This window comes from Oryctolagus cuniculus, chromosome 19, assembly GCF_964237555.1.
Source record: "Oryctolagus cuniculus chromosome 19, mOryCun1.1, whole genome shotgun sequence".
Lineage (NCBI taxonomy): Eukaryota > Metazoa > Chordata > Mammalia > Lagomorpha > Leporidae > Oryctolagus > Oryctolagus cuniculus.
Window position 1 is genome coordinate 11,636,746 of NC_091450.1, and position 17,613 is coordinate 11,654,358.

The 17,613-nt window shown below is 44.5% G+C and overlaps 1 protein-coding gene across 2 annotated transcripts; it reads right to left on the reverse strand.

The window, feature by feature from the left end:
* Positions 1-2,268: 2,268 nt before the first annotated feature.
* LOC127485762 (serine/threonine-protein kinase MARK2-like) lies at positions 2,269-14,266 on the reverse strand. 2 transcript variants are annotated; one of them, XR_011384674.1, is made up of 3 exons: positions 13,455-14,266; positions 3,367-11,699; positions 2,269-2,812 (listed from the first exon to the last, which is right to left on the reverse strand). XR_011384674.1 is itself a non-coding variant. In XM_070064676.1 (2 exons), exon 2 carries the CDS (start codon positions 11,627-11,629, stop codon positions 9,743-9,745), a length of 1,887 nt encoding a protein of 628 aa, XP_069920777.1. In that variant the 5' UTR covers positions 11,630-11,699; positions 13,455-14,266; the 3' UTR covers positions 2,822-9,742. The 2 variants fall into 2 exon arrangements, 1 of the variants encoding a protein (XP_069920777.1); XM_070064676.1 differs by lacking the exon at positions 2,269-2,812 and having other exon boundaries at positions 2,822-11,699.
* Positions 14,267-17,613: the final 3,347 nt, after the last annotated feature.

Below are 17,613 nucleotides of genomic sequence, written 5' to 3' on the forward strand. Positions count from 1 at the left end.
GAATGAGTCCCTGGCTCAATGTTCTAGCCTGGCCCTGCCCTATCCATTGCAAGAATTTCAGGAGCCTATCAATGGGTGGAACATATCTCTGTATCTTCCTCCTGTGCTGTCACTCTGCCTTTCAAATAAATATATAAATCTTTAAAATATCTTTTAAAAAGAAAAATACAGTGTGGGGAGCAACTGAGACTAGACTAAGTTACTGGAATTAAGACTTATTCTATGCATCTGCTCTCCCACAATATGGCACTGAGAGAGAGACCAAACAACCTCTATGCAGCTGCCTCTCACCAGTTTGATAAGCTGCAGGAACTAATCCTGCTCCTGATTGGAGGAGAGCAGTGTGCTCAGCATGTGGGTAGCAGAGTTGGGATTGGTGGAAGAGGATTATAAAGGAGGAGCGAGACAACATGCACCAGGAACACCTGAAGGAACACCTGAAGGAACATCTGAGCAGCCCCCGAGAGAGCTGGCCGGCGGTGTGCCACTCCTCCGTGGAAGCGGGGATAGCGGCGGGGGGTGCCACCCCTCCACGGAGGTGGAGGGGCCGGCAGCCAACCCGGGAAGGACCAGCAGCAAACCCGGGAAGGGCCGAGCAGACAAAAGAACAGCGCAGGGTTTAGTGTCGTTCCTCCGCGAGAGGGGGAGCGACATAATGGTGCCGTGACTCGGATATGAAACCTAGGAGGGATAATGGTGCCGTGACTCGGATATGAAGCCTAGGAGGGATAATGGTGCCGTGACTCGGATATGAAGCCTAGACGACATAATGGTGCCGTGACTTGGATATGAAGCCTAGGAGGGATACTTAAGCTCCAATTAAACACCTGCCCCATAGGTAAACCTAAATGGCCTGTGGAGTTGGCAGGCCAGTGTGATCACACAATGTGTGACATGACAAGTGACAGAAGTGGAGGAGGCAGAGCCAGCATCCTGTCTTTGCCTTCACTTTAACCACCCAGCTGGCTTTTCTGGGCTCACCTGGGTGCTCATCTCCTCCACTAACTGAGCTGGGACGTTTCCCAGATGCCTGCAGGCCAGTTTTGAGAAGAGATGACAATGTAAGCATAGGTGCAAGTGCCTGTATCTGCAGTAACTGTGCTGAAATTCTAGGAATGAAGTTTTGCCAACACCTGCTCAGTGTCAGGGTTTAGGCTTTTTATTATGTTATTCATTTATTATTATTATTATTATTATTATTATTGTAAAAAAGAGAGACATAGATATCTTCCAACTGCTGGTTCAATCTCCAATGCCTGTAACAGCCAGGCCATGGCAGGCAACACCCAGGAGCCTGGAACTCCATCTGGGTCTCCCAGGTTGTTGAGCATCATCTGCTGCTTGCCGGGGTGTGCACTAGCAGGAACCTCGGATTGGAGGCAGAGCCAGGATTCAAACCAAGGACTCCAATATGGGACATGCATGTCCCAAGCAGCATCTTAATCTCTAAGCCAAATGCCCATCCCAAAGTGTGTCTCTTACACCACTTTAATGAGAATCAGAGAAGGGAAGTGTGAAGGAAAAAGCCTGCATTTAGAGTGAGATGGGCCCATATTCTCAATTTTGCTCCACTGGTAACAGCATCTTACTGATGTCAACTCACTTCACCACTGAGCCTCACTCCCCCCACTAAATTAGGTAGAAAACCTATTGGATGGCACCTTGTTCATAGAGTTTGTTCCTGCTTGTATGGTTTACATGTTTCAGGTGCCACACAGAACATTCTAGGTTCATTCATGGCCTGAATTGTATAGACAGGCTCTTAGATAGCCACTGTTGATCCCCACCTCCTGGTACAATCTGTTTTCTAAAAATGTTTGTTCTTCTTTATATGAAAGGCAGAGCCACTCTCTTTCTCTCTCTCTCTCTCTCTCTCTCTCTCTCTCTCTCTCACACACACACACACACACACACAAACACGAACACACAAACACATTTTCCATTCACTGGTTCACTCCCCAAATAGACACAATGGCTAAAGCTTGGCCAAGATGGAGCTAAGATCCCAGAATTCCATCTGTCTTGCCCACATGGTAGGGGCCCAAGCTCTTTGGCCATCACCTGCTACCTTCCCAGAGTGTGCTTCAATAGGGAACTGCATAGGAAGTGGAGTAGCCAGGACTTGAACTGGCCCTCTGATATGGGATCCTTCTGATGCAAATAGAACCTTAACCCTGAAGTGGGGTCTTACTTTATTCCAGATCCTTGCCTTCTACTGAGAGAAGCATTTGAAACACAGAAACATGTACAGTACATGAAACCATAACATTTATTTAAGGGATGATAAAGCAAGGAAATGTGAGCATGGGTGGGGAGTGGGCCAGAAGGAGAAAACGGATGGGAGAGGAGTGGAGAGAGCACCTCAGCATCCGTCTCCCAAGAGCAGGACACACTTCTTCCAGTGCTGGCTGCTTTTGAGGTAGAAGTGTGGTGGCTATTCACATGGCACGTGCCCCACCCAGAAGGAAACATGCCCAGTAAGGGGCAGTTTATTGGACAAGTAGGATAGAATTACATGGGGTGAGGGCTTGCGACTTGGGACTTCCAGCTCTGTGGCCCTAAGCTAGCTACCTGCCTTATCCCATCTCATCCCCCCGCAGAGATTTCTGACCCTTAATCTTAAGGGGGTGCTGAAGGATGATGATCCGTCTTCTGTAGCTACTTCCTGCTGGCCAGGGGCGTTGTCCCTACCTATCCAGGGTTCAGAAACCTCTTCTTATCTCATCTAATCGATCCATCTCATGAGCTGGAAAATGTTCATCTGTCACAGCCAATCGCTGTTGCCTCACATGGTCATCATCATTTTGAGAAGCTGTCAAATTTGGAAACAGAAAAGTTTGTCAATCAGGATGAGCATAATTGGAAAAAAGATAAATTTCAAGTTGAATCCCCTTCAAGATAGGAGGAATATATTCCACTGTTTCCCAAAACATGGGCATTGATAGATTGTCTTTGCCCAGATTATAAAACCATCTAGCATAGGCATAAAGACTGGTAGTATCCTTTTCAGTGAATATACAACTGTTAGAGTAGATGCCGCAGATTCCATTAATCACTGCACATGCTCCTAACTTTGCCAGTATGCATTTTATGGCCAGCTAGTTGTCTATGACTGTCTTAGAGCACCCATGGACTCAAGCAATTGCCATTAAATCCAGCCTGAAGTGTAGGCTCTAGTTTGGCCCACACAATAAACAGATTTTTAAATGGTTCTCTATGGCCTAGCAGGACCTACTGCTATCATACTACAAGAACTATGGAGTTTTCCTCACAAAAGCAGCCTCCTGAGAGAATAAAAGATAGGTAAAACATGTGTGCCATTAAGTGTAGCAGGTTCAATATGATAAAAGCAAAGATTTTACTCACCCTTTTGCCCTTTGAAGATGTATTCGAGATCTTCAATGCATTCACAAGAGCGAGCAGACTTGTTCTCTGTGTGCACCTGTGAAGACTAAAGAGGTAGAACTGAGATCCTTGACAAAGGTACCCAGCTTGGGATGCCCTGAATTTGACTTCAGTAGGAGTGCTGGGAAGCACCTGGTAGGACCCCTTTCATTTAGGCTGCTACTGATCAGAGTTAGAGTCTTTGCTGCAAGTGTCTCTTAAGCCTTGGTCTCCTGGGGACAGGCTGTCATGACTTTTGGGACCTGGCACTGTGAGAATTTTATTACCACAGTCCATTAGCCTCTTGTATAGGAAAAAGATTAATAATAAACTTTTATCTGATCCTGTATCCCTGAGTCAAAGAGAGTGTCAGAGGTGAAGAAGACCTTTTTATATAGCATTTTAGTCAGGCAGCCTTAGGTGCCACTTTGATCCTGAGGGCAATAGGTAAGAATTTAAGCCATGTTTCTGAGGTCTCTTGGCAAAGCTTAGCCAGGAGTATCTTAAGAATATGATTAGCTTTTTTAGTTTATTTGATGACTAAGGTCTCCAAGGGGCATGGAGATAAGAAAAACCTAAAGCAGTCACCACATGCTGAGGTATTGTCTTTATGGCAGTATGCAGCCTTTACCCTCCAAATACCCAAGGAACTCCTGGCATTAAACCTCCTCTTCCAAAACAGTGAGAGTCATATATTAACAATCCTCCATTCAGCACATGGACTTATGAGTGAACACTGGCATCCTCCATGTAGCCTGGTTGAGGAGAACATTCTATGACAGGGCTCCTGTATTGAGGATATTTAGTGACCAAAAAGCTCAGGTACTAAAGCTATTTCTAGAACCTGCTCTGCAGCAGCGACTTTTGCTGCCTTATCTGCTAGCACATTTCCCTGAATAGCATGGCTATCTGTCTTCTTGTGTCCCCTGCAGCAGATGACAACCACTTTCTAAAGACTCCAGTGCTCCTGAAGGAGAGCCAACATCTCTTCTCCTTATTTAATGGGAGAGTTCTTTGCAGTCAGGAGGGCTCTTCCTTTCCAAATTGCTCCATGTGCCTGGAACTCAAGGAAAACAAACTGGAGCCCGTACATATTAACTCATTAGCTCTTCCTCATTGCAAGGCTATAGTTAAAGCAGTAAGTTCAGCCTTTTGTGATCAAGTGCTAGTTGGCAATGTCTGAGATTCTATCACCTGAGTAAGACCCACCATGGCATAAACTGCCTTTTAACTCTGTACTTCATGTAACTACTGCCATCAGTAAACCACTTGGTATCTCCATTTTCTAGAGGTTTTTGAAACTGTACCCTTAGGAGTGAGTCCACAGGGATGAATGAGGGATCATATACAGCTGAAGTTTCTGTAGAACCTGAGAAGACAAAAGTGATATGGCTCTCCACAAACCCTGTTATGCTCATACATGTGTTTCAGATCCCTTGTACTAGTCATATTGGATACATTACAAAGTTTTTATACCCCAATTTGAGGTTTTTGGTTTTAAGCAGCCTGCCTCCAGGGCTCCCTGTGGGTTGATTTATATCTAAGGGCATCTTCATTGCTCAATGTCCCTATTAAATTGTCTGAATGAACATGCCTTACATAATCTGGCCATGTGAAGAGTGCTGCTGCTTTCACAAAGGTGCCAACCCACTCGGGAGCAAACGCATGTATAATTGGGGCATTTTCCCAGCACCCAACATGAGCTTATGGATGTCATCTCTGCAAGAAACCGATGTCTAGTGGGGCACTGTTCCTCACGCCAGGAGGAAAAGCTCCTGGGTTGTAAAAATAACACAGCCTATGCCTGAAGACCAGCTGCTAGAGTTTGTAAGCCCTGAAGCTTCTGTGCCCTGGACATTCTCTGGGGCTAGGACCAGCATATCTAGAGCTTGTGACCTCAGGTAGCATTGAAACCCATACCTGGGTGTGTATTCCAGGGTGGCAGAAACCAGCATAAAGCTAAGATAAATTGTAGTGCTGCTGACTAGGTACATGGCTTGCACTAGCTATGGGGTCCACCATGGTCAAGTGGGGCCCATTTCCATCTTCCACTGAAAAACTGAAGCCACACCTGAGGCTTCCATGGTTGGGCAAAGTCCCTCCCTTGGCTCCTGATGAGGAACTCCTGCCATGTCAGGAAGTACCAACTACTGATGGGGTTTGACATAGATACACTGCACACCTGTTTTGAGGACCACTCCAGTCAGATGAAGACAAGTTTGCTAGCGAAAGGTGAGTTGCTTGGCCCAACTGTCCATCTTAATAAGGAAAACACCATGATTCAAAATCTTAAGACAGAACTTTTCAGCCAGGTGTATTGCATCCAGTAGAAACTAAATGCTGAGTTCTAGGTTTTTCAGCAGTGAGAACAAATTTTAAAAACACTACAAGCTAGAAACACAGGTTTTGGGCACATGGCCACACGCTGGCTGACTCTCTTCCCATTTCTCTGTCCAGATCCTCCTTATGAACACATTTCATAGTCGCCTTTCATCCTCTACAGCTACTAAGGAAAAAGTGCCCCCAACTGCATCTTAACAGATGCCTGAGATCAAGAGCAGTGAGACTGAGGGAGACACTTTTGAATTTTCACAAGAAGGTAAAAGCTTAGTACAGCTGAGGCAGAGAAAAATTGAATCTTACCACTGTTGCTTTTTCAGTTCCCTGTTGGGCTTTCTCAGACACCTGGCTGGATCACCCATAAGAAGTGGAGTAAGTGGGGCTGTGTATTCCAGGTCTATGCCTTCTTTTAGAGAGGGATTCTAAGTACAGGCACATATACACTGCCCAGAATGATGAAGTTTATTAAAAAGGTGAAAGAACACATATGCATGGGCATAGTGGGGAGTGGCCAGCAGCATAAACAGCTGGGGGAGGGGAACAGGAGAGGTAGTACCTCCTTCTGTCCTGGTCTCCAGCTGAAGAGCTTGCTTTTCCCAGTGTTGCTGGTGTGTGAGGTTGGAAGGAAAGTGGCTACTCACTTGGCCCCTCACCCTCAGATCACAGGGAAAGGAGATGTGTCCCAGGAAGAGTTGTTTGGTGGACAACTAGGCTAGAACTGCATGGGGCAGGGGCTCAGTGACTTCCAGCTCCATGGTCTGAACCTGGCTACATGCTTTGTCCCATCATTTTTTCAACCCCCTACCCTTGAGTTTGTAGGACCTGGGATGTGCTCCTAACAAATATAAAACAGAAAGGTATGGGATGCAGTTCAGCAAATAATTAAACATTGTGGCAGGCAAATGGGCCGAGCAGGTCCTAGCCCCAGAGAATGTTCAGGGCACAGAAGCTTCAGGGCTTACAAACTCTAGCAGCTGGTCTTCAGGCATAGGCTGTGTTATTTTTACAACCCAGGAGCTTTTCCTCCTGGCGTGAGGAACAGTGCCCCACTAGACATCGGTTTCTTGCAGAGATGACACTACTTGGGAGGTCTGCATCCGTATGCAAGTGCCTGGACTCTAAATTAAGGTCCCGATTCCATCTTCCTGCTCATGTGTGCCCTGGAAGGCATCAGGTGATGGCTCAAATACTTGAGTTCTTTCCACTCCCTTGGGAGACCAGGATGGAGCTCCAAGTTCTGGGCTTCAGCCTGGCCCAGCCATGGCTGCTGTGAGCATTTGGGGAGTGAAGCAGAAGATGGAAGATACCTCTCTCTCTCTCTCTCTCTCTCTCTCTCTCTCTCTCCCTCTCCCTCTCTCTCCCCATCTCTCTTTCACTCTCTGCTTCTGCCTCTGTAAATTTGCCTTTCAAATTAATAAATATTTTTTAAATTAAAAATATAAATCTATTTCCTTATAACCAAAAAAAGATTTATTGATTTGAAAGGCAAAGTCTGTGGCAGGGAGTGGGAGGAGAGAGATAGAGACAGAGAGAGACTCCTCCATCTACTGCTTTACCTCCCAAATGACCAGAACAAACAAGCTGGGCCAAGCCAGAGGCAGGAACTTCTTCTGGGTTTCCCATGTAGGTGGCAGGGGCCTAAGTACTTGAGACAACCTTCATGTCTTTCCCAGATGCATTAGCGGGGAGCTGGATTGGAAGTAGAGCAGCTGGAACATGAACTGACTCTAATATGGAGTGTGGGTGTTCCAAGTGGTGGCTTAACCTGCTACACCACAAAAGAGAACTGCCACCCAAATTTTTAGACATTGAATTATCAAGTAGTCCATCTAGGTATGTATACATCTGGGTGTATATATATCTAGGTATATGACTCCAAGAATTGGAAACAGGGTGGGTGTTGTGGTGCAGCCAATTAAACTGCCACTTGGGAGGTCCACATCCCATACTAGAGTGGCTGGTTCCAGTCTTGGCTAATTTGCTTTCAATTCAGCTTCCTGTTAATACTCATGGGAAGGCAACAGATTATGGCTCCAGTTCTTGGGCCTCTGTCAACTATGTGAGAGACCTAGATGGAGTGCAGGGCTACTGGCTTTATCCTGGCCTGCCTTCACTGTTGTGGCCATCTGGGGAGTGAGGCAGAGATCTCTTTCAGTCACTGTGTCTTTCAAATATGTAAGCACATATATAATGAAAGAATTGAAGACAGGGGCTCAAGGAGTAATTTGTACCTATGTTCACAGTAGCATTATCCACATTACCCCAATATGCAAACAACCCATGAGACCATCAAAAGAAAGTGAGTGTGGGAAAACAATGTGGTCCAACTGAACCACGGAGTATTATTCAGCCTTTCAAAGGCAGGATATTCTGACACTTGCTACTGCAGGCATGAATCTTGAGGACTGGATAATACAAGCCAGCCACAGAAAGACAAACACCAAGGGCAGGCAGTTAAGATGCCTGCGTACCCTGTCAGAGTTACTGGGTTTCACTCTCAGCTCTAGCTCCTGACTCCAACTTTCTGCTGTTGCAGAGAGGGAAGTAGCAACTGATGGCTCATGTGATTGGCTTCATTCCATGCACATGAGAGGCCTGAATTGAGTTCCCAGCTCCTGCCTTCAGCCCAATCCAGTACTTGCCATTACAGGCCTGCAAGGAGTGAACCAGCTGATGGGAGCTCTGCCTGTCTCTCTGCCTCTCAAAGAACAAATACAATGAAATTTTAAAGAGAGAGCAAATACTGCATAATACTTAAGATAGAGTTGTCCCATTCATTGAGACAGGAGTAGACCTGGGGGTGCCAGAGGCTGGGGAGGGGGATGGGGAGTGTTTCATGTGGAGGAGAGGAGTGGTTGTGATGTGCACACAACCCTGTGAATGCTCTTCATGCCACTACTGTATACTTTAAAAGGGTTAAAATAGTAACATTTGTGTTCTGTATTATTAGCATAATTTAAAAGGTAAAAGAATCCATCCACCCCAATATCTATCAATGCAGACCAAAGTTACTCAATTTGACTATAGCTGCCAATACTAGGCTGGACTTGACAGTGACCCCAGACATCACATACCTAAGCTGCCAGTCATCCCCCAAGCAGCCAGTGGCCCCTGCACACATCCCAAAACAGGATGGGAGACTATTTGAGTATAACCTGAGAGTCCAGTACATTCATGCTGGAAGGCAGGCTTATCTTCCACAGGTACCTGGGGATGGATGCATCCAAGCAGGGTTTCCCTGAGCAAGCACATGGCTGGATTTGTCAACCCAGAAACTCCATCCCAAACATCCAGAGACTAACTGTGTCACAAGGACTTTTCAGAGCCTCCTCCCAAACTTTTTTGGTGGTAACCAGGACTCAGAATATGGGAGTTACTTGCCCAGTGCTGCACACCTTGTAGACGGGAAGGCAAGGTTTGTACAGCTCTTGGAAGTCTCAGGGCCTGGTCTCTTTGTTCCTTTTTTCTACTTTTTATAGAATCAGGGAGATGTTTATGCATACGGTTCTGTAAGTTCTGCTGAATGCACACAGTGTGGCTCTGTCCTCAGAATCCAGATAAAGGCCCCTGAGGCTGGCACTGTGCCCCAGTATGTTATGCCTCTTATAAAGGAGCTTCTATAGTAAGTCCTTATAAATGGATATGTTCACTACAGCATTTCAATATCAGGTGTCTGTTTTTCTGGTGCCTAGCAAATGGTCACGGATGCTAACCAATAAAATTGTTATTCTGCTGACTACTTGAACTATGTGACAACCGAGAAATGTCACTGACCTGACCACTGAAATGAGGTTATGCTCACCTGCTCAGCTGCTAAGCACATGAGACACAGGACCTTGTGGTGTGCTCTGGTCTGATGCCTGGTCTTAGTTCCTCCTATGAGACCCATTGCCTTCACTCCCTGCCTGTTATTTCTTACTGCCTCCCCACAATCCCTCCTCCCAGACAGGGATCATCATAACTTCCTCTTGGGCATTTCCAGTGAATGAAGCTATGGGGCCACCTTTCTCCTCTGAATTCAGAGGTCTTCCTCTGGGTCTGGCAGGATACAACACACCCGCAGAAGGCAGTTCACCATCCTCCTGCAGAACCCCCGGCGGCCCTTGCTCTTGTCAGCTTTAGCAGGTGAGGTCCCTGCCTCCTCGTCCTGTTGGTTTTCTGGGAGGCTCTCCTTCTCTGCCACTCCCTGGGAACAGCTCCTGTCTGCCAAGTGGTCCTCACTGCTGCTGGAGCTGAGAGTGGATATGGAGGACACGGGGCTGTTGTACCGGAGGACTGGCCAGGGAATGTAGGTCTTCCTCCTTATCCCAGGTTGGGGACCATGTGTCCTCTCAGCCTCACTGCTGGTGACGCTGATAGTGGCTACGGAGGACAAGGAGCTGTTGTAGCTGAGGACTGGCCCAGGAATGTAGGTCCTCCTCCTTATGACAGGGTGGGGACTATCTGACCTGTGGGCCTCACTGCTGCTGGTGTTGAGAGTGGACACAGATGACATGGGGCTGTTGTACCTGAGGACTGGGCATGGAGTGTGGATCATCATCATGCCAGGTGGGGAACCGTCCATCCTGCAGGCTCCATGGCAGGCATTTAGCCCTGATGACTGGTCACCTTTGGGCAGCACTGGGGACATGGCACTGGCTTGGAGACTGGGTGTCAAGGAGGCTGCTTTATGGCTCAGCTGAAAGCCCAGCTCCACCAGGTAGTTTTGGGCCTCAGCATCCTCCGGAGATGCTAGAAGCTCCACTTCAGTGAGCTCAGGTCTTGCTGCTCCACGGAAGCCCTCCTGGGATTTCCCCCAGCTCAGAGCAGGGGACAAGCAGCCATCCTCCTCCTCACGGCCCAGCTGGAAGAGAAGGCCTGAGAGGTATTTTGGACCTTCAGTAACATGCAAAGGACCTGGGAACCCCATGTACATTTCGCTTCCTCCTCCTCTGAGGTCAGCCTGTAGCTGGGCTTTTCCCCACAGAGGGCCGTCCTGTTCTCTGAGGCCCTCCTGAGAGCTCAGGCTCTCCACACTGTCACTGAGGTCCTCGTCCTCGGTTGAACTGAGAGACTGTGCAGCTGTGTCTTCACTCAGTTTGGGCCCTTTCTGCTCCATGCTGAGCCACTTGTGGCCCATAGCATCTGCCACCATGGGCCTCTCAGCAGGGTCGTAGGTCATCAGCCAGTCCAGCAGCTGCTCCAGTTCCCCGCTTATAGAGGAGGGGACTAGGTAAGAGCCAGCCAGGATGGCTTCCTTCAGGCAGGCAAAGCTCTCCCCTTCAAAGGGCAGCCACCCTTTCACCATGGTGTATAGGAGCACGCCCAGGCTCCACACGTCAGCCTTGTACCCATCGAATTCCTTACCTAAGAATTCTTCCGGGGCACAGTATTGAAGGCTGCCACACAATGAACTGAGTTGTTGGCCTTCAGTCAGCTTTTGGCTTAGGCCAAAATCAATTAGTTTAATGCACATGTTTCTGTCCACAAGGAGATTTTCTAATTTTATATCTCTGTGGACAATGTGCTGCTTATGGCAGTACTCCACAGCTTCTAGGGCCTGACTGAAGTACCAACACGCCTCTTGTTCCTGCAGGTGACCGCGCACTGCCACTAACTTTCCAAGGTCCCCCACGCTAATATACTCCATGAACAGGTAGGCCTTTTCTGCAGTGTAGTCTACCTGCATTAGCTTGACAATGTGAGGGTGATGCAGAGAATTCATAATCTCTGCTTCTACCCTTGCCTGTGGGAGCTCAGAGGAATCCCCGTGCCCTCTGGCAATGATCTTCACAGCCAACATGGTCCCACTCTCCATATGGCGGGCCAGCTTCACCTTGCCGAAGCTGCCCTTGCCAAGGGTTCTGAGGACCTCATATCCCTGGAACACCTCCTCCTCTGTGAGTGAGGATCTGTCACCACTCATTGTGGGGGTTTCTTTGTGTCTAGTGTACTGGGAGTAACACTAGCTAGTCTCCTACAGCACCCACGGTGACCTGGCAATCCAATGAGAAAGAAACAAATGAATAAGTCAATATGTTAATACTACTAACAGGTAACACTGCATTTACTATACTACAGACTAATTCTATTCACTATACGCATATTACCAATATAACAAGAAAAAGAGAAAAAGAAAAGATATTTAAATTAAATACACAGAGATAAAAAGAAAAAAATTGAGTTGGGGAGGAAAACTAACAATGAAAAATAAAAAAATAAAGCTCTTAAAGAACAAATAACAAAAAAACTGTACATGAACTTCACTGTACTAATCAATAAGACCAATTCTAATTCACTATGTGATGTTATGAACACAACAAGAGAAATCAAAAAACAAATGAGATTTTTAAATAAAATACACACAGATAAAACAAAAATTTGAGGGGGAGAAAAGAGGAAAAACAAAACAAAACAAAACAAAAACCAGAACAAAATAAACAGCACTGAAAAGAACAGAGAAAAAAACAGTATATGAACTACAGTAATTATTAAGATTAATTCTATTCACTATGCTAATATTTTGAGCAGGCAGTATATAAGAATTACACTATACTACTCAGTGATCAAACAACATAATCAAGTGACAAAACAAAAACATGGAAAACCACAACAGAAAGTAAAACATCAACTCTTATAACTAAACTTACAGTACTAATCCTTCTATGTAAAGAAAGTGATTACAGATGAGAAAAAAATTAAAAAGGTGAGATACACAAGAATGAAACAATTAGAAAATGGAAACAGAAAATAAATAGAAGAAATGACAAGAGTAATAAAAAATAAATGAGATTTTAAAATAAAATACCAATAAAAAAGGCAAAAATTTGTGGGGGAGAAAAGAGGAAAAACAAACAAAAAACCCCAAAATAAACAGCACTAAAAGGAACAGACAAAACAACAGGATATGAACCACACTAATTATTAATTCTATTCACTATGATAATATTTTGAACAAACACTATATATGTGTTACACTATACTAATCATTAATTCAAACAAAACAATCAAAAGTGACAAAACAAAAATGAATGAAATAAACATAATAAATAAACAAATAAATAAATAAATAAAATGACAGAAACAAATAAGTTCATTAACAGGTAACCCTACATTTACTATACTACAGACTAATTCTATTCACTATATTATATTACTAATATAACAAGAAAAACAGAAAAAGAAAAGATATTTAAATTAAATACACAGAGATAAAAAGAAAAAAATTGAGCGGGGGGAGGAAAACTAACAATAAAAAAATAAAAAAAAAAGCTCTTAACAAGTAGACAAAAAATAACTGTATATGAACTTCACTGTACTAATCAATAAGACCAATTCTAATTCACTATGTGATATTATCAACACAACAAGAGAAATCAAAAAACAAATGAAATTTTTAAATAAAATACACACAGATAAACAGCAAAAATTTGTGGGGAATGGGAAAGAAAAGAGGGAAAACAAAATTTAAAAAAAGAATAAAAGAAACAGCACTAAAAAGAACAGACAAAACTGAAGAGCCAAAGTGACTCTATTTTGAAACAATAAAAAGCAGCCTCCGTTTCCCATAGCAGACCCGAGTCCTTGTACAAGCAGGCATTCAGGCATTCCAGAGGCATCAAAGCTTAGCAAGGACAGCTAGGCCTTAGCAGACCAAGGGCAGCTCAGTAGAGACTACCAAATGGGTAACTTTCTGAACCCAAGCCAAATGGAGACCCCCCCCACCCTGCCCAATCACAAAGGCCCCGTACCTTAAGCCCTTCCTGATGTATCTCCCCTTGAAAAGTGTCCCCAAAGACCTGGGCCTTTCCTCCTTCCTTGCTGCGCCGGTGGGTTGGATGAGGTCCCTGTCACGGCTTGTACCTTTTTAATAAAAATCTTGCTTTCGGATTTCAGCGTGATCGGGTGGCTGATGGCTTTTTGGGGATCTACTTATCTGGGCATAAAAACAACAGTATATGAAGCACACTAATTATTAAGATTAATTCTATTCACTATGCTATTATTTTGAACAAACACTATATATGAATCACACTATACTAATCAGTGATTCAAACAAAATAATCAAAAGTGACAAAACAGAAACATGGAAAACTGTAACAGAAAGTAAAACACCAACTCTTATAACTAAACTTACAATACTAATACTCCTATGTAAAGAAAGTGATTACAGATGAGAAAAAGAAGGTGAGATACACAAAAATTAAAGAATTAGAAAATGAAAATGGAAAATAAATAGAAGAAATGACAAGAGAAATCAATAGAGAAATGAGGAGATATTTAAATAAAATAAAAATGCACAGATAAGAAGTAAAAGATTGTGGGGGAAAGGAGGACAAAAAGAACAGAACAATAAAAGAACAAAATAAACAACACACTAACAAGAAATAGACAAAAGAGCAAAAACAACAAAATATGGAAAAACACGCAGCTTTGTCCAAGTCTCGCCTGTCAGCATCCAACTGCTTCCTGGAAAAAACGGACAAAATCCTCCGCCCAGCCAGGGATTCAAACAGGCAGTTGGAATGACATCACAATGTGCCTTCCAACGTCAGAGCAAGAAATGGACCAATCACAGTTGGTGGTACTCCACGGCAGTTTCCAGAAGTATGTCCATTTGATTAAAGAGGAAGTACCCCCTAAAGATCTTTGCTTAGGTTAGTGATAGAAATTTATATTTATTTTTTGCAAAATTAGCACATGTAGAATGTTCCAATTGCCTCCTAAAGTCTACACCCCAAGTAGCCTTTCCTTCCTCTTTAACACCTGAGTGATAGGTCTCAACATGATGGGATCACTTTCCTGGCATCATGACACTACCACAAAATGTTCTGTTGCCCGTGACAGCTTGGTGCATTGTTCATATCTGTAGAGCTGAGAGGGAGGTGTCTTCCATCATTTCCCCTATGTTCGTGCACAGATTGCTCATTGGAATCCCTGGAGGACCACAAGGCAGTGGGCTGATGTGGTGCAGTGCAGAAGGCAAAAAAAAAAAAAAAAAAAAAAAAAAAAAAAAAAAAAAAGGCACAAACTGAGGAATCTGTAGCCCGCAAAGCTATGCTTCAAATTGTATGGAGAAAAGCAAGACATTCCCAGAGATTTCAGTGCTTTTTTGCTATTGTAACAAGACCTTGTCTTGGGTATTAGAAAATTTTCACACTGTTCTCAAGGCTGGGGAGAGTAAAATTGAGGACCAGCAGATCCAGTAATTGAAAGGGCTCACTTTCTGCTTCTATGTTGGTGCCCTCTTCAAAAAATTGATAATGAAAGGGAAGGCTGCTATTTACCATATGTGTAAGAGTTGAAAGGGAGCATTGTACCCCTTTAAATACACCAGTATGACTGAGTTCAACATCCAAACATTAGGAAAAAGATGGCCCCTTTTTGAAGTGTCCTCACAAGGTGGAAGAAGTGAATGGACCCCTCCAAAGTCCTTGCAGAAAGTCCCTCATCCTGGGTCTCATGTTGAGGTGCACTGGGTTAAGCTGCACTCTGCGATGCCAGCATCCCTCTGCTGCCGGCATCTCTCTATGTGTGCTTTAAGGATTCAATAAATTGAGGGGCTAGGGAATGATACAATGAAGTTTGTGGTTTAGGAAAGTTCCTCTTGGGATGTTAATGCAGAACCTATAGGTAAAACCTCTTCAAGACTGGAGCCACTAAGAGGCCCTGAAGTGATAAAGACCTGGAGCCTAGGTCACAGACCCAACTGACTGAACAGAGGGAATGAGAGAGCTGGAAGCCCCAAGATGACTCTTCTAAAATGACTGAAAAACAGAAGTGCACCTTAGAGAACTTTCTTTTTGAGAATGAATATTTATGAATATCCATAATGAAGAAGAAACTCAAGAATCTAAATACAAAAAATTATCTGATTATAAAATGGGGAAATAACCTGTACAGATATTCTGAAATCAGGATTCACAAACAACCTACAAGAATATGGAAAAAGATATGTCACTAATCATCAGGGAACTGCAAATAAAAATCAACATCTCATTCCAGTTAGAAGTTTGATCAAAAAGATAAAAATAACAAATGCTGATGAGGGTGTGGGGAAAGGGGATCTCTTCGTAGGAATGGAAATGACTGTCACTATTTTGGAAAATAATGTGGCCAATCCTGAGAAACCCAGAAATGGAACTGCTATATGCTCCAGCTATCCTACTACTGGGTGTGTATCTATGAGCTGAAAGTATGTTGAGGAGACGTGTGCACCATGTTTAGTGTTGTACTATTCACAGTAACCACGATGTAGAATCAGGTGCTCATCAGCTGGAGAATGGATATACCAAATGTGATATACAAATGCAAAGGAATGTTAAAAGGGAATGAAATTCTATCTTTTGCTGTAACCTGATGGAACTTTCAGGTGATGTGTTCAATGAAATAAGCCTGTCACAGAGAAAGACAAATACCACAGTTGTCACTATATGTGGAAGTGGAAAAGTTGATCACAGATATGTGGGGAATACAACAGTGGTTATCAGAGCCTGGAGAGGGTGCAGGGTGGGAGGGAAGCAGAGGTGAGGGTTAGTGGGTACAGGGGTGCATCTGAATAGAGGGAATAACTTCCAGTGTTCAACAGCACAACAAGGTAACTGTGGATGACCACAGCTGAGTATTTCCAAATAGCTACTAAAACAATTTTCAAAGTTCTCAACACAAAAAATGATACAGGTATAAAATATGCTAATAACCTGTGCATGTGTGCAATTGCCTGTGCAATACACATGCCCATTATCCTGATCTGATCACTACACTTTTTAGGCATGGTATGAAATTATACTGTATTTTCATAAATGTGAAAGTTACTATGTCCATTAAAAATAAAAGTATATTTATAAAAAAAACAGATGGCCACTGTCTCCACTCTTGCTTCCTTGTTCTTACATGGCCAGGGGGCCTTCACCTGATGCCACGCTCTGTGGACATGGTAGTCACCAGAATTATGAACCAAATAAACTTTTCCTTCATAAGGTGCTCAGCCTCAAGTATATTATTAAGGCAGCACAAAACAGATCAAGGTAAGGCCTGAAACCTGGCTCTGAACTCATGCAATGGCTAGGAGTTGACCCTTATGTGTACTTTCCTGTGCCTGAGCCCTCCTCTTAGTCTCCTGAAGTGCCACACAGACCTGCTGCCCATCACCAGCCCCAGGCCCCTCTGCAATACCAGGCTGCAATACAAGGCCCTTCCCTGGGCCTTGCTGGTGGGTTTTCCTGTTTCCCTTTCCCTGGCATCTTTGGTTGTTTAGCCCTTCCTGAGGCTGTCAGGGTAGTGCACACAGCCATGCAGATCCCAGCTCCCTGGACATCTGTCCAGGCTGACTTCCACCCTTCCTTCTCCAAAGCTCTAAGCTTCTGCAGCTCAAGACAGTTTCTCAAAGGCCCCTATCCCTGCCCTTTGGGGTCAAAAACTTGCTACAACTGAAAATGCCACAAACTCAGGGAAATTAGAAACTGCCACAGAGTAGTGAGCAGTAGCCTCTTGGATTTGCCCAGTGATGCCTGTGTAGTTGGCACACAGAAGCCCCAGGCCCACTAGGGATGTCAGCCCACTGGACACTCAGCAGACAGATGCTGAAGAGCACCCCAAGGCAGGTAATGGTACAATTCTGTTGCCCCATCCTCACTGCCATCCAGCCCCAGCCAAAGATCATGTGAGCTCTCCAATCACCAGTTGTGTAGGGGTGGGTCCCTGCACCCACTTCTCTCAACCCCCAAAGATGACTGTGCACCATGCAGTGTGTATGTGCACATACTATGCAGTGTGTAGCATGTAGTGTGTGGTGTACACTGCTCCCTGTTGTCTGCCATGACTTTGGGATTGAACAAGTTGACTGAACTCTTAGGAGATGGGGGTTGCCCTTTGCATGTTCAGTAACCCCCACCCCCACACATCTCATCC

Excerpts from the sequence above, each read along its gene's own strand:
- LOC127485762 (XM_070064676.1), bottom strand. The coding sequence starts at position 11,629 with ATGAGTGGTGACAGATCCTCACTCACAGAGGAGGAGGTGTTCCAGGGA.